Source organism: Barbus barbus, assembly GCF_936440315.1.
Source record: "Barbus barbus genome assembly, chromosome: 24".
In the NCBI taxonomy this organism is placed as follows: Eukaryota; Metazoa; Chordata; class Actinopteri; order Cypriniformes; family Cyprinidae; genus Barbus; species Barbus barbus.
Genome location: NC_136752.1, coordinates 19,044,822 through 19,069,386, shown reverse-complemented (window position 1 = coordinate 19,069,386; position 24,565 = coordinate 19,044,822). Strand labels below are relative to the sequence as shown.

At 37.0% G+C, this 24,565-nt stretch overlaps 1 protein-coding gene across 1 annotated transcript in view; it reads right to left on the bottom strand.

Annotated features, from left to right (window-relative positions):
- Nucleotides 1–24,565, bottom strand: part of LOC306843487 (NHS-like protein 1) — a gene marked incomplete at its 5' end in the record, with an annotated part of 93,260 nt that overhangs the window by 32,367 nt on the left and 36,328 nt on the right. The window contains one exon of the mRNA XM_079375013.1: nucleotides 17,380–17,616. Coding sequence (XP_079231139.1) covers nucleotides 17,380–17,616 — 237 coding nt within the window. The remainder of the gene's footprint in view (nucleotides 1–17,379; nucleotides 17,617–24,565) is intronic.

The following is a 24,565-nucleotide window of genomic DNA, read 5'->3' as shown; positions in this document are numbered from 1 at the left end:
GGTTTCTTTTGTCCCCGTCCTGCCATCAGCAGGGGTTATGTGTGCATGCCTGAGGGGATTTGACGATTAACAAAGTGCCTTTGTCATGCTGCGGGACTGAACTGTAAGAGTTAGTTAGGCAGGGTAAAGACGAAGCTTTTTGTATTCACAATTCACAGCAAGGGGCTAAGGCTACCCACAATCCCTTACTCAGATTAAGGATACAAGAAGCACGTAAACAATAGTAACGGACAAAAATAACTTCGGCCTACTTAAGCAGGGGTCTGATGGTCATCAGGGCAGTCAATCATCCCTGGCCGCTGAGGTCAGGCTAAGCATGATAATGATGTTAATACATGCTCTTCGATTGGAGTCCAAGTCAATGCTTAACCCTGAACAAATGCTGGATTAATTCAGGTACTTGTTCCCCATCATAATCAACTTCTAGGACCTAGAAGATGACTATATTGTTGAATCGGTGGCCTAGATTCTCCATCTAGGTTCCTCTGTTTAATTTCGTTAAACACATCTCATTATTCAGTGTCTGCTCCTGCCAGTTTCTTTCAGTCCCCTGAGAGAATATACAGAAGAATTGACCAAACACTGGCCACAATGCTTGAGCTTGGCTTAGCAAAGATCTGTGCAACACCTGCTCGGCGCCTAATACAGCTTAGTGATACAGAAAGCGAGACGGTGTGAGTTCACACTCAAACTACATATTTCAGCAGGGCATGACAGTACTGTGCTAAACACAAAGCAGAGCTGATCTGTGGAGCATCTTGTGCTGTCACAACACATTAGCTCAGACCAGCGTGAGAGGGCAGAGACCATCAGCTGTACGTTGACACTAGAGCAGCCCGGATCAACTTTAAACTAAACTCTATAGACAATGAGCACCTTGCAAATGAGAAAAAAGCATTAAGCCACAACAACCCATGTGGTACACTGATTTTACCCTGGTTAAGGGGTATTGTTAGACATGATGTGACGTGAAACAAAAATGGTTATTTTGCTGCTAAATTTATGTGTATTATAATAAATTTTGGAAAGCAAAATGTAGGATTTATTATTAAAAAATTTTGATTAAACTGAAATATTTAATATACATTTAAAGTGATTTACTAAATAATTAAATACATTATTAACAAGATTTTTTACATATTCGGAACAGTCTGAAAAATTAAAAAAAACTTTACTGACATTGAGTCATTACTGTCTGTGCAAAAGTTGTTGCAATGTTGCTAGGGCATTGCTATTAGGGCTGTATACCTTGGAGAACCTGGCGATACGATACATACCTCGATACACAGGTCACGATTCGATACGTACCTCGATACAGAGCTGTCTCGATACGATTTGATACAATGTGACACGATTCGATACGATTCAATAAAAATACATGGGCCAGAGCCAATTAGTTAATGCTGAACACATTTACTCAACAAACAGAACTCTGCATTTTTCTTCAATTTATTGAAGACAAAAGTGCATTATAACAAAGTGCATTTTGCTTAAATATTTGCAACTTTAAGTGCTCTGATTAATTGTACACAAATTGTATTAATCTGGAAATTACCACAAGTCAACATTTAACTTTCCAAGGGTACAGGTTCCAAGGTACGTTTTTTTTTTTTTTTTTTTTTTTGAGGGGGCAGGAAATATAAGATATTCTTCATCCTGCCTCCTTTTCATCATGGTTTTATAAATTATATGAATGAGGATGATGAAGTAAGTTTTGTGGGAAAAAAAAATATCCATGAATGAAATAAACATAAACATTACATTACATTACATTACAGTCTGAGCTCACACAAGCACAAAATCTTCTTCTTATTATTCTTAACGTCTTATTAAATCTTCTTATAATTCTTTTTTGTGACACCATGTACTGCCATAACATATTTCACTATGAAATCACTTAAATGCTACATCTTGCTTTAACATTTTCCATGAGTTTTTTGAAACTCGCGGGCGCCGCTGCGCCCCCTAATGGCTGGGCGGAGTATCGATACTAAGGGCTAGAATATCGATACTGTATCTTTTTTTATTATATCGGTATGTATCTAAGAATCGATATTTTGAGCACACCCCTAATTGCTATGCAAACTATTCTATGCTAAGGTCCTCGTGGGTGGTTACTATGTGGATGCTTAATGACCCACATCAAAAGTCTCATGTCTAAAGACTATTTTCTAAATGCATGTTACAGATCTTATTGTGAAAATTTCATCCGTGCATGCATTTCATTTTTTTAAAACGTTTTGCAAGCTCTCATTCAATGATCTACTCTTTTGAGTGTAATGGCCACATCTCAACATTCAATCAACAATGCACAGAACCAAGTGGCGCCCTACAGTTTTCTTATCTGTTACACTCAGATGAATGTCACAATACACAAAAAAATACCTTTTGCTACTTCCGTTTCTCTACAACTTTAACGCAAGTCTTTTTTTTTTTTTGCATTACCTTAAAAAAAGTAATGTTCTGAAGTTTAGGTATTACATATGGTTCAAGGTTTGTACTTTCTCTTTCTCTATAGTCACAATCATCTCCATGAATCTCTATTTAGCATATATCAATCAAGTATAAAACAAGCCTATTTTGTCTTTCTTATTGCCTGCTTAATAAAATAGCTCCATCCTCTTCTTTTATATCACACCATCTTCTCCTCTTCTATCTCAACCCCATTCACACACATTCCTCTTCACCTCTCTGGTCTGTTTTCTCCCCTCCACTGGTTTCATCAGATAATAATTGACTCAGTGAGGTGATAGGGACGCTGTATCTGGGTCAGTTCTGTCCCCTCCATCAGAATAAGGAAAGATCAGTCAGCTGTTTCCCATTGTCCTGGGTTCCCATGGGCAGCTGGGTCACATCTCCTCTGTTTCTTATCATTCTACAGTATCTGTGCATCTGATATGACTTATATAGACAATCAATACATGCTAACGTGCTTAAAAGGCCTATCTAGACAACTAAACACTACGCATGATTAAAGACACTGTTTGAAATGGCCCATGTATATCATTACGCCATAAATGCATCCCCATCCATCAGCCTCTCACCTTTTGCACTTGACTTTTCCTGTGCACTTCATATCGTAACCTTTAGAGTCGCCCATTGATCACATATATCGGTAAATCATCAATGGCCAATGGTCCATATGTGTGATGCTATGAAAGATCAATAAATGGCCTTCTGTGTGATACTGAGTGAATGAAGCTAACCTTATTAAGGAAGGAAGGGAAGAGGCCCCAAGGGGTCAAGCCAAAAAGGTTCAGTCATGTCTCTAAAGGTCAAAGGTCACAAAGTCTTAGCAGAACAATCTGTGTGCTGATTGGTTCAAACGCCTTAGACAAAAGCAGTCACACCAAAGACAATGACAGCGGACACGGCGTGTTCTGAGATACAAGCAAGCTTAGCTGCTAAAATCAACATAAACTGTAAATAGTGTGGAAAAGTTTGGAAAAAGTGCTTAAACAATTTGTACTTAAGAGATAATTCATGCAAAAATGAAAATTCTGTCATCATTTACTCAACTTCATGTTGCTAAAAACCTGTATGATTTATTAAGCAGAATAGAAAATGTTGGTCACCAAGCAGTTTTGCTTACCATAGACTTCCATTTTATGGACATAAAAAAAAAAAAAAAACACTGCTACATTTCTCAAATTATATCCTTTTATGTTCCACAGAAGAAAGAATGTCTTGCAGGTAAATGATGACAGAATTCTCATTTTTGAGTGAACTATCCTTTTAAATAACCATTACAACACATAGCTAGTGCTGTGTTGTCATTGGGACTTTTCCATTGAAATCAAACTTAACTAGCTACTAAATTCACTATAATGACACCAGCCAACCTCTTACGACATTTACAAACACTTCTGTATACTCACTGGGAAAGCATGATACTGAGTTCCTCTTGCAACAAGACTGAGAGCGTGTAAGTGTGTCCCCTTGTGATCCTTTTCCCTCCACTCTTAGCATTGGTTTAGGGGTCCACAGTGATTCCGATCTCTGATGGACCTTGGAGGCCAGCAGTCTGCGTTTGATACCACACTCACTCCTGGTGCCAGGGGCTTGGGCCAGTTCCAGGGCCGAAGACTGGAGCTGTGAGGGTGGATTGTTGCCCATCTTGCAGGTGCAAAGGTTAGCATCCCGCACTTGGTAGCAGCAGTCAGCTACATTGACTATGGAGAGGTGCTGAGCATATGTCAGCATGCTCAAGGATCCTCAGGTCTGGAGCTGTCCTGGGGGCGGTCCTTGATTTGACCCCCCCCCCCCCTCCATCGGCCAAACTCAGGTCTGTCCGCTGCCCTACCATCCTCAAACCTGGGGGGGAGGGGGGCGGTGGGCAGGGCTTGTTCTTTGCAGCACACAAGGGTTGATCTCCCAAGACAAACCCCTCTCCTCTTCACCGCACTCTTTTCTTTTGGTCTGCTTGAATGAAGCTGAATTGATTTGCGCAAACAAAAGCCGCAGTCCATGGAGTGTCAGATTACACACAGACTCACATCTCCAAAACAAGCAAAAAAATATATATTCTCATGAGCATCAGGGACGTGCAATTTAGAAAGTTCCAGATGTTGAAAGTTAAAAATTAAATATAAAAAAAAAAACATTTTTTAATTATTTAAATATTTCTCATATGTAGAGAACTGGTTAGTAAATATTACGGTTCTATAATAAGGTTCCATTACTTGCTAGCTAATGCATTAACTAACATTGACTAACAATGATCAATGAATTTGCCAATACATTTTTTGCAGTAAACATTACTCTTTGTTAACGTTAGTTCATAAAAATAAAAGTGTTCGTTGTTAGTCCACGTTTGCTTACAGATTCATTAAATAATATTAACACATACAACTTTAAGTTTTAATAATGTATTAGTATTGCAATTAACATTAACATTAACTAAGACTAATAAATGATTAAGTATTTTCCATTGTTAGTTTATGTAGTAAAAATATTTAAATAATATATAAAGGAACATAAAATAACAATATTAAATAATGAAACAATATTAAAATATTAAATATGTACCAAAACAGGCAAGCAATAAAATAAATAAAGCAAGCTCTCTACTACTCTGCAGGAACTCACAGTTTAGAAATGTTCAGGTGTTGAAGAACTGATGTTTCAAGCAATGCCGTTGGAGAAACAAAATCATTCAAATACTAGAAAACATCTCACAAGATATTAACACAGCAATCTTCATGAGTTCAAACAGTTTTTTTGGGATCTGATATCAAGTTTTGTGAGAAAACGCAATTGTTGTATAAAGTTATTACTGATCTCGCCACCTCTCTGGACAGAAATGAGAACTATCATCCTCTTTGTCCCACCGCTGTTTTGGTCAGTGTGTTTGGCTCCTCTTGCTCATCTTGAGGTAATCTCTTAATCCGGATTATCAGACAGACACACACAGTCACACAGATGACCACGTTACAGGTAATTACGCCTCAATTCAAGAGCTCAAGCACCTTTGGCAACACAGAAACAGGTTGATGTCCATTGGCTTTAGGGTAAATGTCAGCAGAGCTAGCATTCCACTGAATTGCTTTTCCAGATTTAAATTGTTCTAAATTGAACATTAAACCACATCTTTCTTAAAACAGTGGCATACAGTTCCTTAAAAAGAAATCTGAGTCATTTCCTTAGTCAAATTACATTCCCAGTCAGAGACTCAGCAGAAACTCTGGCCAAGGAAAATACTAATCATACTGCCAGTACATATCGGAGTTCACTGCTAAACAGTCCATAGTACTATTGAGTGCTGTTCAATATGAGCGTTTAATCACGTGTGCTGATCTAAATACAATCTGATTAAAGTGAATTGTGCTGGGTGATGCTAACCTGCTGAGGCGGCAAATTGTGTAGACCTGGCAATCATGAAAGCTTAGTGAGCAGGACAGGTTACAAAGAGAGGAACAGCGCCCTCTAGCTGTGGATGGGATAATAAACTGCATTACAGTCCCATAAAGTGACTTCACAAAGCTTTTCAAACATTTTTTGGTTTGATGGTTGGGCAAGAATAACCAGGTCAACCATATTTCTTAACACCTGGCACAAAGTGAAATTAACTAACATACACTCATCCTCATTTCTTTCTACGGAAGTGTAACATTGATTTAGAGATCTACGGAAATTACCAAAAAAAAGAAAACTTCATGTGTTCTTCAGAAACCGTGTGATACTACAGAAGTATTGGAATGTCATGTGTGAATGTCTGAAGCAACAGCACTTTTACGTGCGAGTACTAAACATGCTGTAAACTGACCAGTGAGGAATGTGTCAGACAGTAAGCGTGAGAACTCCTCATGGAGGTCAGAGTGTAGGAGATGCCAACCTGAGAGTCACAGTCTCTCACACATACCAGCAGCACAGGTGTCTGAAGTATAACAGGGCTGTGGAGGTCATGGAGGGTCATAACTAAAACAGTATCAAGGTTAACAAGGCTGCAAAAAATAATAAATAAATATGAACTAAAATATTACAAATACTTTTTAAAAATATATAAATAAATAAATAAGAGTTTATAACAGAACAAAAACGAAACCTAAGCCTGATTTTGAAAGTACTGCTGTATTTGGTCACCCAATTAGAATTAAGGAACTTGATTAGCATTTACAAACTACACAGATGGAACAATTCAATAAACCAAACCAAAACAAAACAAAAGCTAAATCTAGTCATTGTCCAGAGATACAAAATAAAATACTATTAATAAAGAAGAAACAATAATTATTTTATTAAAATGAAACTGAGAAATGAAAAAAAGAGACAGAAACTTGTTACATTTTTTATAGATAATACCCCTTCTAAGTGCATGTGACCTTGTCTATAAAGTTTTGCTTCACATGGCTGCTATAAGTGTCTAACATGTCTTAGCGGTGGTTTATATATAGGTTAACTCTGTACTTAGGGGTTATGTAGGTCTCCCATGCATACCCACAGTGCCTCAGTTATATCTAAACAACGTGTAACTCGCATACATGACTGGAGTTCACCCCGTTACACAAGACACAAACAAACACTCAACACACATATACAAGTCCATATAAACATTTCTCTCACAGACACACAAGTATGTGCACCGAATCTGGTTTATCTGGCTTGAGTAAATGCTGAAATCTGAGAAAAAAATAAATCTGAAATCTACACATTTCTGTTCCTTCATTACTATGCAGTAAACTAGAAAGATAAACATGTCTTTAATCGATCAGTATTATCAGACAACTTTTTCAAACCCCCCACAAAATAAAAGTCCAGTAAATTAGCATGGAGGCAGCATCAAATCAAGAGTTATGCAATCAACAAACCTATGCCTTTCTCCAACAAGGCAGCAGATTTACTGCTTGATCTGCTCACTGCTTGATCCCATATAAAATTCACTGATCATTAAAAGTCTGCAGAAGTTGGACAACATCTATGTGGATGAGTTCATAAATCTATTTATTGTTGCATGCCAGAGAAAGAAAAAGAAAAAAAACAAAAAACATATTGATCCATGTATAAAAATCTACTACTACTACTACTCTGAAAAATCATTTACATCTTACTTTAGAATGCTAAAATGATCAGAGGGAGAAAGCATAATAACGAGAGTACTAGGGAACAAGAGAAAGTAAGGTATCTGGACAAACACACTTTTGGTGTCCACTGCACACAGGCCAACACCATGCCACGACACATGTCTGCCACAACTGTGCTTTCAACAGCTGACTAGCACACACAAGCTTATAAAACACAACATTTATACATTTACATCTTCAACTGAAACATATTAAATTCATACAGAGACTCATCTACTCATCAATTCTATAGTATACTGCATTATATATCAAGAAAAAAACAGAAGGTTAAATTAAAAGATAAAAAAAGACATTGTTACAGAAAGAGGAAAGGAAAATGACAAACAAAGGAAACAGAAATAGAGGAAAGGGATTTTTCCAACCACAAAGACCCTCCTTCCCTTTTAATATCAAGCAAAAATTCCCTTATGCTGTTACTCTTTCTGTCAAACACACACATACATGTGGACACATACAACAAAAAACAGCATGCATACATATAGACACACAAATGTCCCACCTTCCAGGCATGACATGTCTCTGGCTCTATGTCCATTAGAGATTCCTGGAGATGTCAATCCCACTCCCGTGAGCGAGCCCATATCCAAATACACACGCAGGCCTGCTCATGGGGAACATATGCAAACTCACTGACACTCCCCTCTCTGTCACTCTCTCTCTCTCCAGCTCGCTTGTTCTCTCACCACAGACACTCCCCCTTTCCCATCATCTCAGTACCATCTCTTCCCTGTTTTTCTCTTTCCCTGACTTTCCTCTCTGTATTTCCCAATTTCAAATACAAGAATGGACACACATGGAAACTCATTCATGTGCACATGCTTGTTTGAAAAACAAACTAAAGGCTGGAATACACTACACGACTTTTAAAATCTGAACAGATTTTTAAAACACTAGGCATCATACATTTACTGACTTTGTAAATAGTGACAAAGGAAAACTGGGCATCATACACTACGCGACTGAAGATCATACACTACCAGACATTAAACTTGTTCCGATCACAACGAACTCATGCAGAAACGTGCGCTTGTTGCTAGGAGACACATGACAAATGAAAACATATGTGTTCTAAAATCTAAAGTCTGTGACCATAATACAGACCATAATAGAGATTTTCTGTGGAATCTGTCAGGTGTAATCTGCAGACTAGCTCTGACTTTCCTCAACTAGCATCAACTTGTTCAGGCTGTAAAATCGGTGGAAAATCAGGGCATTCCTGGCTTTACTGTTGCCCCATGTCTGAACATGTGCCCTTATTATAGTATGCCAAAATTAGTAGGCTTGCTCGTAAATGCATTATTTACGGCTGGGTATTGACAGATTTCACAAATTGTAACACTCAAAATCTGTTCCGAGGAAGAAACAAACTCATCTCCATCTCGGAAGGCATGAGGGTGAGTACATTTTCAGCAAATCTTGATTTTTGACTGACCTATTCCTTTTTAAGCATGCATCCCATTTTGCCATCCCATGAGATCAGGAGAGAAATCGCCGTCAAATATAGTAGTGTCTGAATGAGTACGTGATTTGGGATGCAGTTTCGCATGCCCAATAATCATTTTTGACCTGTTAAAAGCAAATACAAATACTTCACAGCACAGTTTAGTTTCAATACGTGTGTGTGCATCTGTGAATGTTTTTGGACAGTCAGCAGTTCCAGGACACAGGCGGGCTCAGGCTTACCCCCTTTTTGAACTGTTCTCTGATAGACCACAATCACTTAATCCCTCAAAACACTGTGGCTGTGTTATCAAACACAGCAACAGCTTAACAGCTGTCCCGGCTAGCCATTTCAGCATCAACCCCCTTCACAGAGAGTCCCGTTTGTTTGTGAACGTGTGCCAAATACATGCGGTTTTACAGAGATCCTTGACTGCTCTGAGCTATGTGCTTACATGCCAGCTGTGTGTACCACAATCAGCTTAAATGAACATTTATGGATGGATGCAGCTTAGACTCGTGCCATTTACAGAAGCGAACACTATAAAGTTCAGGTTTGATCACTATCATCATCATTAGAGCGGAGCAGAACAGAGGGGCCAAAGGGAAATGACATCAGGTAGACTTAAAGCAAATTAGTGAGCACTGAAATCGTGAGCCCAAAAAGCCCAAAACCTATAAGGGTTCATTGATTTCCAATTGAAGAGTCAAATGGCCTGGACAAAGAACAGACAAAAAATGCTGACATGGTTTGGGACAGAGACAACTGACCTGTAAAGAAAAAAAAAGGACTCGTTTAAAAAAAAAAAAAAAAAAAAAAGAATATTCAATTGCATTTAGGATTAAATTTATATCACAAATTGAGCTTCTCACCAATGTTAAGAATTAACAGTACAAAGACTATGCTAATAAGCTAAATTGTGACAAACCCTGACAGTGATATAAATCCCATCTTCTTGGTAGGTGACAACAACAGGGTACTTTGGCAAGAGGAAAAATCAATGCTCACTAAAAGCCAAAACACTGCAAATCGAAACACTCGAAAGTGTCCTACATGCATGAATGAGAAATGTTTGTGTGTGTTTCTGTGGTACTGAATGAGCTGAATATGTCACTGTAATGATTTCGTGAATGCATGCATGTCCTATTTTGGTACAAATTACATGCTCCATTAATAGTTTGTGTTGGTTTGTGCCAGTAGGCCACAGGATATTGTGAAAGACTAAGTCAACATTACTATAGTCGGTCACCTCAGTCCAAATAAAATCAGTGTAATATTTAGAACAAGAGCTTAAACAATGAAACAGGTACAAACACTACTGAATAATGTCACGTGAAACATACTGAATCACAATTTGTTGATATAGAAAGTGGAAAACAAGCTAGCCTACAATAACACAACTAGCTAACAATAAATGGGTAGGCTAAATATTTCAATACTGACACCTAGTGGCCCAAAATGTGCCCAATTTTTTATTTTTTTTAACAATGATTTATCATAAGAGACTGATGTTCACTTACCTGGGTGCCACAAACCGCAGCCCATCACAAACAGCACATAAGAAACAGAGACAGAAAAAAAAAATTAGTTTTAAACGCAGTAATCCTATGCTGTTATCAAAGTCTGGGTGACATTCACCGTGTTTAAGCGATAAGGGGGCATTCTAATACGCTTAGCGTGAAAAACGCTTAACGTGGCTTAACATACTTAAACATCGACCAGGGAAGCCCAAATTTCTGTCAAACCTTACTTGTAATAAACACTAACTACTGTCAAAAGAACGAGCTCTCATTCAGTGTATAAAGTGAATAATATCACGTTAAGCGTTTTCTCCCCCATAGAAGTCCGTTATAAGGAAACAGCTTAACTTGGCTTTATGTACCTTACCAACGACCGGGGAAAACCACATTTCTGTCATTTTAATTGTAATATATATGCAGTAATTTTACTCAAAAGCCATCGTGCATTGCGTAAGTGTTAAAAGGTGTTGTACTTTATATGACTAGGCTACATGAAATGAACATGAGACCAATCACCGCAAAGGAGGGGTTTGGAAAAATGAATCACAGAGCGAATCGTATAATAATATGAACATTTCATAACCTATAATAGGGGCACTTTAAATAAACGTGTAACGTTGAAAAGGAAATCGTCACTCTGTCACTGCATATTAGTAGAAATCTTGCCTTGGTATACTGTGCAGCTGTGGTATGTTTGATTGTTAAAGCAAAAAAATAAATAAATAAATATGGAGTATATAATATAATACCCTAATTAGGTTCTAAGAATATTTCCCATGGAAAATTGTAAATGTAAAGATTTTTTTTAAAGGATATTTAACAAGTATTGCACACAATGGCACAGTTTAACATGGGCAAGGAACTAGTGTCAAAGCCAAGCAACAGAATAAAGAATGCTTGAAAAGCTGTCTGGTAGTGAATTAATTTATAGTGATGTTCAAAACAATCAGTTAACGGATATCAGATGATTACATCCTTTCGTAATTTAGCAATTAACATGCTTATATATCTGTGATTGGTTAAAGGTAATCATGTGACATTAACTTGCTGGGGTCTGAGGGTGTTTTGGGGCCCTTCATTAGTTTTCACTTGCCCTTACATTTGTGCTTTTTTTCAGTTGTTTATAAACATATTAATGGCTAAAGTCTCATTTCACTGTGTTGAGCACAAACTGTGCTAGAATAATATGCAATTAACATGTATGTACATGCTTGCATTTTTGATAAAATTATGTTTATGCATGGTTAATAAAAAATATATCTATATTAAGTCACTGAAGTAAGGCCAGAAAACTCATACAAAACATATACTCACAAGACGTTTGAGTATTGGATGTTATAGACTAGAAAGTTTGCTATAAAAAGATGTGAAAACCATTCTGCTTACTTATTCACATAAAACAATATAGTGATTTAACTTTTGTAAGACACTTTTTGTTGTCCATATGTGAGGGAGTGTCAATGGCCATACATATTGATGTGCATCACACCTGGGCATATATGAAGATCCAACCCCCTAATGGGCCTCTCAAGGTGGAAATGAGAAAGAATGTTAGGAGATTTAAAAAACATGTTTTATTTGTAATTTATTTAAGTAAATAGTGCACATCAAAATATAAACAATGAGTGTCAGAGGCTTATTGTTGAGCACATTGTTGCACATCCTTGTGTCATTTTTGGAAAGAGTTCCTCTGAAACTGATGAACATCATATGTCTGGCACGTGTCCTGTCTTTCACCATGCATTGCTTTAAAACCCACAGAACTAGTAATGCAGCCACATTCCTATACGAAAAAGTAAAAGATTGTTAGCATATATTGTGCAGAGTACAATACGAATAGCACACACACATAACCCATAGGCAAATAATAAAAATACTAACATATGGCTACTTAAAATAATAATCACCAACCACCATACAACAATAGTATTAGTAAAACTGTGCTCTGTCTGCCCCAAAACCAGGGTCACTGCACATTTACTATAGTAAGCCATGCTACATTTTCCTAAGGAAAAAATGAAACAATACTCACTCGTCAGAAACGATGTGCTCCGCTGGATGCTTCACAATGTTCATTTTCAGGATCACGACCTTTATTTCAAAGTGAAAGTTTGTTTTACTCTGTATAGGACCGTCTGCTGATCGTAACCGTAACCCTAACGTGTTATGATCCAAACGCTCAGACAAATCAATAAAACATGACAATGAACGCTTTGTTTACCATTGTTTGGGGGCGTTGACCCTGTTCGCGTGGCTCGAGTAGATCATTAACATATGACTAGTGCTCTGCGGGAGGGCGTGATCATTACAGATAATCAGCCGAGACTGGAGAAAATGTACCTGTCTTTACTTTCATGCTTATTACAAAATGAAACTGAACAAAATGTTCTCAGTTTGTCGATGCGTTCGCGTTAAGCTGTTTCCTTATAATAGACTTCTATGGGGGAGAAAACCAAGTAATAAATAACAACTTTTGAGATTTTAGAAGTATGAGCATTGATAACCAACACTAACAGCACCTTAAAAGTGAAGTGTATGGCGGTCAGAACACCTGAAACATTCTAGTGTCTTTTCTTGGATGTTTGTCAGCGCTAAGGCAGAAGATAATACTTTTCACATGAGTTGTGAATGAGTTTGAACGTGACGAGATAAAAATAACACATATAGCAAAATAATGTCAAGAAACACCGTCTTCGTAAAGTGCGCACAATACAAACACGACTTGACCAGTGAAATCCGGTTCACAATAAATGACTTGTATGAGCCGGTTCTTTTAATGAATCGTTCAAAAGACTCATGGACTCGCTGAATCCAAAAGAGCAGACATTAATAAATTTTAGCTTACCGAAAGCTCGTGAAACGTAATTCTGACTGGTTGTGTGGTAACGTTACTGGCCCTCCGTTAACCCGCGCTGTCACGCTTCCTTCACGTGCGTGCATCGCCGCTGTCAATCAAGCCGTCAGAAGTGATCGCACTGACAGAATTATGTCAGGAATTATTGCGTAATATCTCAATTAACCATACTTTTATAACGTTATACAGTCATCACAGTATGTGACGGAAGGCTATCCAAAATGTGAAATTGGGTAAGCTGTGTAATGGAGAATATTCAGAAGCTAAACCAATCAAGATCATTTCTGAAGAGAGAGAAAAAAACAATTGCTTGCACTCAAAATAAATAAATCAATAAATGTATTATATTTAATGTTTAAAATGTGCTAGAATTAAACAGAAGTTTTTTTGTTTTGGTTTTTTTATCTCAAGAGTACATGGGACAGAGATGGAGTCACCACTGATTTATGATGCTGGTTTCTGTATTAATAACAGCAAAGTAAATTTAAAAGCACAGACACAAGTACATTGCTCTTAGTTAGTTTCTACTGAACTGAACACATGACCTCAACAATTTTAACCAAATCAACTCATCAATTAATACACAAGCATCAAAAGCACAGATTGTGTTCCAAGCCTGTCTTCAGGACAGACATTTCTCTCCAGCAGGCATGTGAGCCTGTCCCAGGAAGAATCAGGACAGCCACACAATCAGTCACTTCACCTCCATAGCAACCAGCAAAAACATCCTGTCGCCGGGCAACCCGCACTCTGAAATTATGGGTCTACTACAAGGGCCTGACAGCCCAAAATTATAGGATGCATTTAAATAAAGAGCACAGGAGCAGCAGTTAGGGCAGTTTAATTAGGCTTGCATGTACCAGTGTAGGTGCCAAAAGAATAAATATATGTTTTAAATTTAGAAGCTTGTATGCTTGTTAATGTCAGGATTTTAATATAGACTTGAAATTTAGGTGCTTTTGGAGAAATTTCCTGTATTGTTTCCTGTTTTGGAAAAGGAGTGTTTTTTCCTGCTATGCCTCAGGGGAACAAATGGACATACATGTGATATATGAAAACAGAAAAAGACAAAAGAAAACCTCTTTATCAGTAAATTAAAAAACAAAAATAAATAAATAATAATTTACAGGGTATAACAAGTATATTTTTGGATACACTGGTTATCACTTCTCTTTGTTTAGCAGTTTATTTAAATTATGCAGTGTGACAATTTTTTTTTTAATTTTTCAAATGAAAATATGTAGCCTTTCAAGAATTAATATGAAATAAAATTGCGCACATAATAAATATAAAATATATAGGAAAAATACTGTTTAAAATGTTTTAAACGCCAATGTTTGCGTTTGGGCGTTCATTTTTTTATTTTCAATTTTATACTTGTTTCAGAATGTTCAGAGAACATTCTAAAATAACGTTCCCATAATAATAAAAAATATTTTTAAAACACTTACAAAATTTGACATTTTAAATGTTCAGACAACATTCAGAAATATCATTTCCATAACTTAATCGGAATGTTAGCAAAATGTTCTTAGGACATATTTTTCTTAGCTGGGGCTTGGCATATCATGCCAATTGCTCAATTGTTGAAAAAAGGAGTGCCATTTGATAGATAAAATCTGATTTATGACTTCACACAAAACAATTCAGAACTCTGCACCAATGCACTACAATGAAAATGGCATGCGCCAGGTATTTGCACAGGTCACAAGCTATGCAAACCCACCTTGCCAAAGATAAAGCATTACTGTGCTGGAAACGCACTCATGCTGGAACAGAAATGAATAGGCAAATCTGTTCTACAAAACATCTGATTGTAAAAAGCCATGCCAAATGGAGCGTGGGAGTCAACAGAGTCAGCAGTGACAGCTGAGGAAAGACTAATCTTACTCCACCGAGTCCAGCGCTGGGATCACCCCTACAGTAACTTTACTCTACCCTGATAGAATATCTCATTAGAACCATCATAGAGTTACAGCCCACTCCAAAACCACACACACACACACACACTCAATCGGGTCAACCAATAAACAACAAGTCTACAGAGATACCAGGGTGGAGTTTCTGCTTTCATGCAGGAGTGGCAGATTGGTCATTTGATTTACAAAGCAAATTATGTGCCACTGGACATTTAGACCAACACAAAGAGATATGCATGAGACTGACCGATGTGATCTGCTTTTGGTAATCGGTTTCAGCCTCACCTTATTTCAAACCTGAAAGATTTTATTGATACATGCAAGTTTTCATACAAGCTTCTTATTTTAACATGGATCATGTAAGAACAACTGACATTTCTTAGCTAAAAACACCCAGATCCAACATCCAGTAATTCTGCTCACTTACCTCAACTCAACTTTTATGCAGATGTTATTTTCATTTAAAAGGTAAAAATTAAAGGTAAATCAGTTCATTAATTGAAAGAGCATTAAGACGTTCAGTTTTAGGGCTGAACAGCTGTCTGACGGACTGACTACAGCAGGCACAATGAGGGCATCTTTTTTCCCTTGTGTCTACACACACACACAACACACACACACACACACAGAGAGAGAGTTGGCATGGGCTCTCAGACCCGTATCGCCACCAGTCAGTGACATCACCCATTTACGCAGACTCATCGTAAGTTGCTTTAGCCTCTTTTCTAGCACTTTCTTCCCATTTCCTAACTCAAAGCCTCTCTACTTCAGCCCTACAGACCTCACATAACCTGTTGATAAGGAAGACATGTTAACAGCTCAAACAAAGACAGACTCGCAATAAAAAAGACAGTGACCTAAGTTCTCCCTCCTTGTAAACAACTCACTCTCTAACTTCCTGCAAGAGCAATAAATCCAAAGACAATGGTGGAATCTATTAATTGTTAAACCAAATGTCATGAAGCAATTTGATCAGCAGTTTACTGTGCACAACTACATAAAGTAGTATGATAACCTTTGAATGAACCTTTTAAGCTTTACAGGAAGTAAAAAGGACAGTAAGTGTACACAGTGCAAGTGTATATAAAAACAATTAGCAGATTTACTTAAAAAAAATACCAAAATAATAAATGTAATATTTTAAATGAAATAAAAATAAATGAACATTTCCCAATATCTCATTGCAACATATGAATAAAACAATTACATTATGTAATTTCAAAGTGAAACTCTCACATGTTCTAATGTGTTTGAATAGAATTTTTCAAAATATTTTTTTAATTATTATGCATGCGGTTTTATGTCATATTAATGTTGAGAGTGAGACTACATATTTAAAATTGAATAAAACATTTGAACGGATTAAGCAGTTGTCACACTGTAGGATTTAAATGAACCACAAAAAGGTGATTAAAAAGGGAATCTAAAGTCATTTTTAAATATACACTTTCCTTAAATATTTCTGATAAAAGATTTGGGGTTCGGTAAGTTTTTTCTTTTTTTTTAAAAAATGTATTTATTACTTTTATTCTGCAAGCCTGTATTACATTGATCAAAGTGACAGTATAAAGACAATTTGAAAAGAGCAGAATTTTGTAATAATGTAACAAACAAACAAATAAATAAATTCAGTTCTTTTCAAATTTTCCTGTTCGGATCCTGAAAAATGTATCCCAAAGCACAACTGTTTTCAACATTGATAACAATAAGTAATGTTTCAGCATATTAAATGATTTCTGAAAGCTAATGTGACATGAAGACTAATGACAATTCAGCTTTGCATCACAGGAATAAATTACATTGTAAAATATATTACAATAAAAACATTTGTGTTAAATTGTAATAATATTTCACAATATTTATTTTTACTGTATTTTTAATCTAATAAATATAGACTTGGGGAGCATAAAAAAATATCTCAAAAACTATTAAAAAACTTACCAACCCTAAAATTTGAAATGGTAGTTCTTACACTAATTTTCCTTTACATTAAAGAGGCACCCTCAGGATATTTTCAGATCTCTGACCACAAATTACACATGCTCACACACACGTGTATCCTCACCTATATAGTGCTGGGGTTCATACACCCAGTCATCATCATCTTCATCCACTCCATGTGGAGTGTGGGAGTGTCTATGGAGGCTGGTCTGGCTGTGGAACAGTTTACGGGTCTGCTGTGACAGCGAGGACACGCTCAGCCAGCTGAGAGCGCGGGAGATCGGGGCGGCTTTTTCTGCCTTGTCCCTGTCCCTCCTTAAAGACCCAGAACGCTTGTCCCTCATCATACCCTCTTTAAAAGCTGGGGATAAGATCGAGGTCACTTAAAAGTACAATAGTTAAGCCACGACGCACTGTTCCTCACAAGTCTGGGATCAAAAGTAGAACTACATCACACGGTTCATGCTTGAAGATAGTGAAGTGATTGGCTTTTAAATCCATGAGGCTGCAGCGGAATGAAAAAAAGTCTGTTCTCCAATCACTGAAATATCCACAGGTGTGGATGACAATTGGATGACAAGTCTTTTTTTGTCTACTAGATACAAAAAACATCCACTGTGAGTCCTGGAAATCCCAACACGAGTACTGCAACCCACAAGCAGTAATTAACTCAAGCAGCAGGCTGGAAAATCACCGGCCTTCCCCCGACTGAGGCTTGACGTCCACCAGGAGACACGGTTCCAGTTTAAAAGCCACACCACTTTGACAAAAATACTGGTTTTTTGGTGAACACTGAAGAAAATCAGGCTTTAACATTCAGTTTTAGTTCCTTTAAATGCTCCTATTATAAAGACCAATGATAATCTTCAAATATCCACGTGACACTGGTCTAAACACACCTGGAAAGACATCACCAGCATAAGTTTCATACATGATGATGGATGAGCTCAAATGTCCTTTTCCTTTTCATTAGCCAGTAACCAGATCAGGTGCTTCTGTCGCCGTGTACCGTGTTATCTCCCCGCCGCTGAGTACAGCCACCACCGGATACTCTTCCTGACTACTGACACTGACTATGCGCGAGTGTTTGTCACTCACCTGGGACTTCAACACACACGGGCTGAAGTCAGTCTTGCAGAGTGCCAGACCAGGCGTTCCTCTGATCTCTTGGTGACAGTTGTCCAGAGAGAGCACCCACATACACTGACTGTGGGATTGGAAGTTTAGTATTACAAACAACTAGAGTGCTGGTGAAATATGACCTTAAACCAGCCCTCAACCGCTCCCTTACTCCTCTCTGATCTTTGCCCCTCCCCTCCAGTTGCACAGCAACCACGGAAGGGTGACTGGACTCTCCACTCCTCTTCCTCCTCTGGGTTTACCTCTCTCCTTCTCTTACTATTCTCTAAGACGGAGGCTTTCAAACTGGGATAGAAAGAAAAAAAATATTTGATCATTTTATTAATTAGTTTTGTAAGATGCAAATATTTCAGATTGTTACACTATCACACACATTATAAATATATAAAGTACATTATAATTAATTTTTTAAAGGCAAATATATAGCTTCCTTATTTACTGTATAAAAACACATGCTGCACAAAAACAAAATACAAAAGAAATGAATTAAAACAAATTATATATATATATATTAGCTGCATGTTTTTCTCCATAATACCTCGTTTATTTTTCACACACATTTTTCATAAATGAAAATATGTATTTACATTTACGTTTTATTTATATTTATATTTTAAGACTGTCGTCCCCTCACAAGATGATAATCATATATAGTGGTCTCTCCCATTAAGGAGCTACAGTTAAATAAAACTACAAATTCAATCCTGCCAAAGAAGTCTGATCCTGACTTTCCTTCCAGGCTACAGAATTCCTGACAAACACCTCCATTTGCTTTGACCCGTACACAATATTGAGGACCAGAGGATCAGCCTGTTAGACCTGCCCAGACCAGAATATCCAGCTAACCACGCACAAACTATGCCAGCGATGTGTGAAGGAAGAAAACACCGGAATGAAACCAAAAGGTGTTTTGTGTAGGCAAACACACAGCCCGCAGGCAAAGGAAATGAGGGCTTGAGAGATCTGCAGGTACTTAAATAATTCCATGGAATTAGGACGGTACATGCCTAAAAAAAATGTAATTTTTTGTTAACTGTCTTTTGTATTTTCTCAAATACCAAAATCTGAATGCATGAGTGTATGTGAGCATGCAAATCTCATGCAGCTCTGTGTCTGTTTGTGTAAATGTATCTGTCTAAACACAGCGAAAATCCCAAATAGACTTCCTTCTATTTATGACAGAATGACCATTGTCCATCCAACTTCAAAACACGGCTACATAGAAAGATCAATCAGGTTGTTTGACTTTCACATTGGGAATAGCAAACAAATTCAGGCCGTTACACAGTGTGTGTAATTAATGATTAGACTTTTACCCCGCAGCAGCCTGCAACACAGTGCTTCAATTGTCCTAGAAAACCTCCATACATCCACACAGCCAGATGTAATAACAAACAGCTCCTCTCTCATAAAACACAGCTAGACGATCCAACCTTTATCCTCAGCACTGCAATCAGAGGCTCCCCACGCCCTCAACACCGTTAATAATTCACCAGGGCCAAGCACCCAACTGCTGAGATAAAACAGTCAATCAATCTGAAATAAACAGTCTAACCAACAGCTTCTGCATTTACCAAAACTACTTAATTCTGTTATTTACAGCAAAAAAAAATCAATCAATGAAAAATCAATCTCCTTTAATAACGTACAGCTTATTACTAAATTTCTGATAGTATAAACATTTTCTATTTTATTATATTTCAAAATGTAATTAATTCCTGTGGTGGCAAAGCAGTCTTCAGTGTCAGATCCTTCAAAATATTTCTATAATGCTGATTTGGTGTTTCAGAAACATTTCTTATCATTATCAATGTTGAAAACAGTTGTGCTGCTTAAGATTTTTGAGGAAACCATGAAACCGGTCATTTTTTTTCATGATTCTTTGATGGATAGAAAGTTCAGACGAACAGCATTTCTTTGAAATAGAAATCATCTGTTACATTACATAAAGTATCCTACTTATGAAGTTAGCTCTATCGCCCCCTTGAGTACAAAGCCTTTTACTGCCACCACACAGCAAGAACGCATTTTTGCACAACTTGTACTTGCACAGAGTATGTTTTTTCCACTACAACAGCCAATCAGCAGCAGGCTTCTAGAGTTAAAATGGGACTGATGCTACAAATGTTTCTGCCTGTTGACACAGCAGGTCAGAGAGGAAACCTGAGCAGTGTTCTGAAAGAAGACTTGCCATGAATCTGTGCACATGATCATTAAGCCAAAAATAGGGGGAGGAGGCATAGTTTTCTCCACCCGTTCAACAACTTCACATTCTCTGAGCATTATCTTTAAAAACAGGTAAAGGCTTTACATTCCCAATTTGGCTTTGCTAGCACTCAAGATATGTCAACAACACTATATGGACACAAGTCATTTTTAATTGTCAAAAAGAAAGAAAAAATAAATACTAATAAATAAAAATATAAAAAATGAATTCAGGCAAATACATTTATGTAAAAGTGTCTCTCACATTTACATTCATTCAGTTAGCAAACAACATTTTCCTCCACGTTTTGCTTGGAGATCTTTGTTTACTAAATGAAGTGGCTTCCAAATTGGCCAAGCGCTGAGGAACCATTTTAATTAAGCTTTAAAATGCCAAGGGAAGGATTTTATTGTGCTCTGTCCCCACATTTTTATGAGTTGGGTTTATTTGTCCTGGTGAGTATGAAGTGTGTGTCTGTAAGACTATATCAAATCTGTGCGTGTATGTGTGGGTTAATTTGCTTATGTGGGAGAATATTGCAAAATTGTGTTTGTTTAATTCAGTATGGTCTGACCACTGAATTGTGTTTATACTGGAAAGAAGGATACAATGAAGGAAAGAAGCAGAGGAGAACAGGAAGAAGCCGTTAAAGATAAGTAGAGCTATCAGTGCTCTCATCATCACTTCTTATTCACAGAGACATCACGAGTTGACCCATAACTAATAGAACCCTCTGGATGACCTCTGACCTTTGGCTCCCATGAACCTGAGAGGCTGGCCATCACCTCCAGAACAAGGTCCCGCAAATACTTGTTGACCCATGGTGACCTCCTCAACACATTCCTCTCTCTCTGGTATGCTGCACAGGAATGAACGAGGAACTCTGATCTATCTTCTTAAGCGTAAACCTGCTGTCTCTGCACGCAACAACTCTGCTGCTGTGAAATCAAACACACACTCCACCAGGCCTGCTGTGTGTAATACAAGCGTTGATCAATACTCTTTACTACTGATCGTAAAATTCACCTTGGTCAATATATTAATAAACAATACACTAAAATGTAATCCAACGGCATATTCTAATGTCATGCACACCCGTTTAACACAAGTTATTATTATTTATTATTACTTTAACACAAGTTACTATTATTAGTAGTATTTTTTTTCCATTTCAGAATGATAGTAAAAGGATAAAATCAAACAAACAAATTTAAGAAAATAATTTTACACATAGATCAAAAGATCACAGAACCATAAATTCAGTTGACTGTGTCCACATCTGACTTGGAATGTAATTAAGACTTTAGTGCTTTCTTACTAAATAGCAATGAGGCTTCACAGCATATTGTGTCACTGCTAGCTTGTGCATGTAATTCAATTATAAAAAAAAGAATGTAAGCCAATTATGCATCTGCATTCACAATATTACTGTTTGAGCATAACAGATTTCTGACACCAAACTTTTGAACGTTAGTGTGACACACAAGTGTGGTTTGTCTGTTTTCAATAAACTTTATTCTCAACGTTATTGCTCACCATTAACTTTGTCCATGAGGAAAATGGGTTTATAGAAAGCCCATAATAACAGAGGCTGGCATGCAGGTATTCTACAGGATGTGTGTCCATGAGTGTATGTTTTTCCAAGCATGTCTCTGTGCGTGTGTGTCGTGAAACCAAAAGCCATAAAACACCCAAAAACGTTTGCTTTATTGTTTCTGAGTCACTCTGTCCTACGATTCTGGCCAGTGTGGAAAGCAGTGGTATATTTAGACAAATGTTATTGTCATTAAAGGGGTAATTCACCCAAAAATGAAAATGTTGTCATCATTAACTATTTTGACCTTGACTCTTATGTAGTTTCAACAGTATGACTTACTTTCTTGCAAGGACAAAAAATATATATATATATATTATATATATTTTTTTTAAGAACCAAACTGTTTTGAATGACCATTAACTTCCACTGCATGGACAAACAACAATAACACTTCTTTTAGGTTTCACAGAAGAAAGAAAACCATACAGCTTTGGAACAATTAATGACAGAATGTTTGAGTGAACTATTCCTTTAAGTCAGACAGCATTCTCTGTCCTCAGCCCTGAAAACTCTTCCAGCTAGTTGATAACTGGGAGGAAGAATCATGACTGGGATGAGAGCCGCATCTCTCCTAAGAGGGTGTAAGGGCCCTCAGGAGGAAGTTTCCTGGTAACAGAGCTCAGTGACTGCTAAGGACAAGCCCTGCTTCTCCACTGCTTTCTGTTAGTACTTCTACCTGGATATAACAAAAAGCAAGAAATAGACTAATATTGTTTTTAACGCCACTTTATTGAGATCATGAATTATCTTGATGTATGCCATACCTGCAAACATCTTTCATCATTCGATCATTTGAGCTCAAATTCTACATCTGCTTGAAGATTTTAGGTCAAATATTTCAATAATTTAATGACACTTAACAATAATGTTCCATTTGTTAACATTAGTTAACTGCATTAGTTAACAAAAACGAACAATGAAAAATACTTTTACAGCATTTATCACTCTAATGTTAATTTCAACATTTACAAATACATTATAAAAAGGTTTATCTGTTAATATTATGTAACTTATAATGAATACAAATGTATTGCTCATTGTTAGTTAATGCATTGCTAATAGGACCTTATTGTAAATAATTCACCAAAAATTGAAATACAGTCATGACACTCCTGAGCCTGTTTACACACCGACCACTAGGGGGCGGTACAAAGTTTAAAATGCTTCACCTGGCATGTAGAAACAGGGCCAAAAGGACTCAGCTCTTTCCTTTAAACTACAGACTAAGTTAAGCATAAAAAGACTCTGCCAGCTGCCACATGAGAGACAATATTTATTTTCAAATGCCATGACAAGTAATGTTTTTCACATGCATTAGCAAAGGCATCTAACTTTAAGATAAATAATACTAATAATTGTCATATAACCGCAGAAAAATTTACTCAGCCAGTTATTTAAAAGTCAAATTAAAATGCTAATGCACTCTTCCGAAAGAATCCCTGTAAAACCTATTACAAACAGCCCAAACATGTTATAGCGAAAACTAAGGCAGGTGTTGACCCCTCACCCCTGAACAGTGACCCCTGCATGCTCAAAGTGGGGTGGAGGATGTTGACGTTTCAGTGAATAGAAACAAAAGCCATCTAAAACCAGTCAGATGGCCTGATAGAGTTAGCTCTAAAACACAAAAGCCTTTATCAGGGAGCTTAAACTCCCTAATGACTAATGCACGCAGACAAACACAATATTGACCTTATGCACACACACTCACGTTGGCTCACAATGAAACAACCCAGAGGATGTGCTAACTAAAGCACAGGAAGAGAGTTAAAATAACTGACACAAAGATATTGATACATAGTATAAAGTGGGTGTTTCTCAGTCATAAAATGGACTGCTGACCTGGTATGATAGAGCTGAGGACAGCAGGGATAAAATGAAACTAATCATATAATCACGCATAGTTAGACTAACTCATCAGCTAGTCTCATATTTTCTGTCTTCTGTCTGTTACATCACATTGACGTCAAAGGTTTATGTCCAGTCAGACTTTTTGAGTATATTTAGGCATTTAGAGCTACAGAGAAAACTGAATATTCAGAAGCAATTACTCAGTCTTCAGTGTCACATGATACGTTTGAAATCACTCTTAATATGCTGATTCAGTGTTTAAGAAGCATTTCTTATTATCAATGCTGAAAATGCTAGTGTTGCTTAATATTTTTTGGAAACCGTTTCACAATTCTATGACAAATAGAAAGAACTGCATTTATTCGATTTTTTTTTGAAGAATGTATATTTTGATCATTTTAACACATCCTTGATGAAAAAAAGGGTTATTATTATTATTTTTAATTACCCTGAACTTTTGAATTGGTAGTGAAATGTAGGTTACAGATTAGCTAATTCTATAGAATTTAATTTATT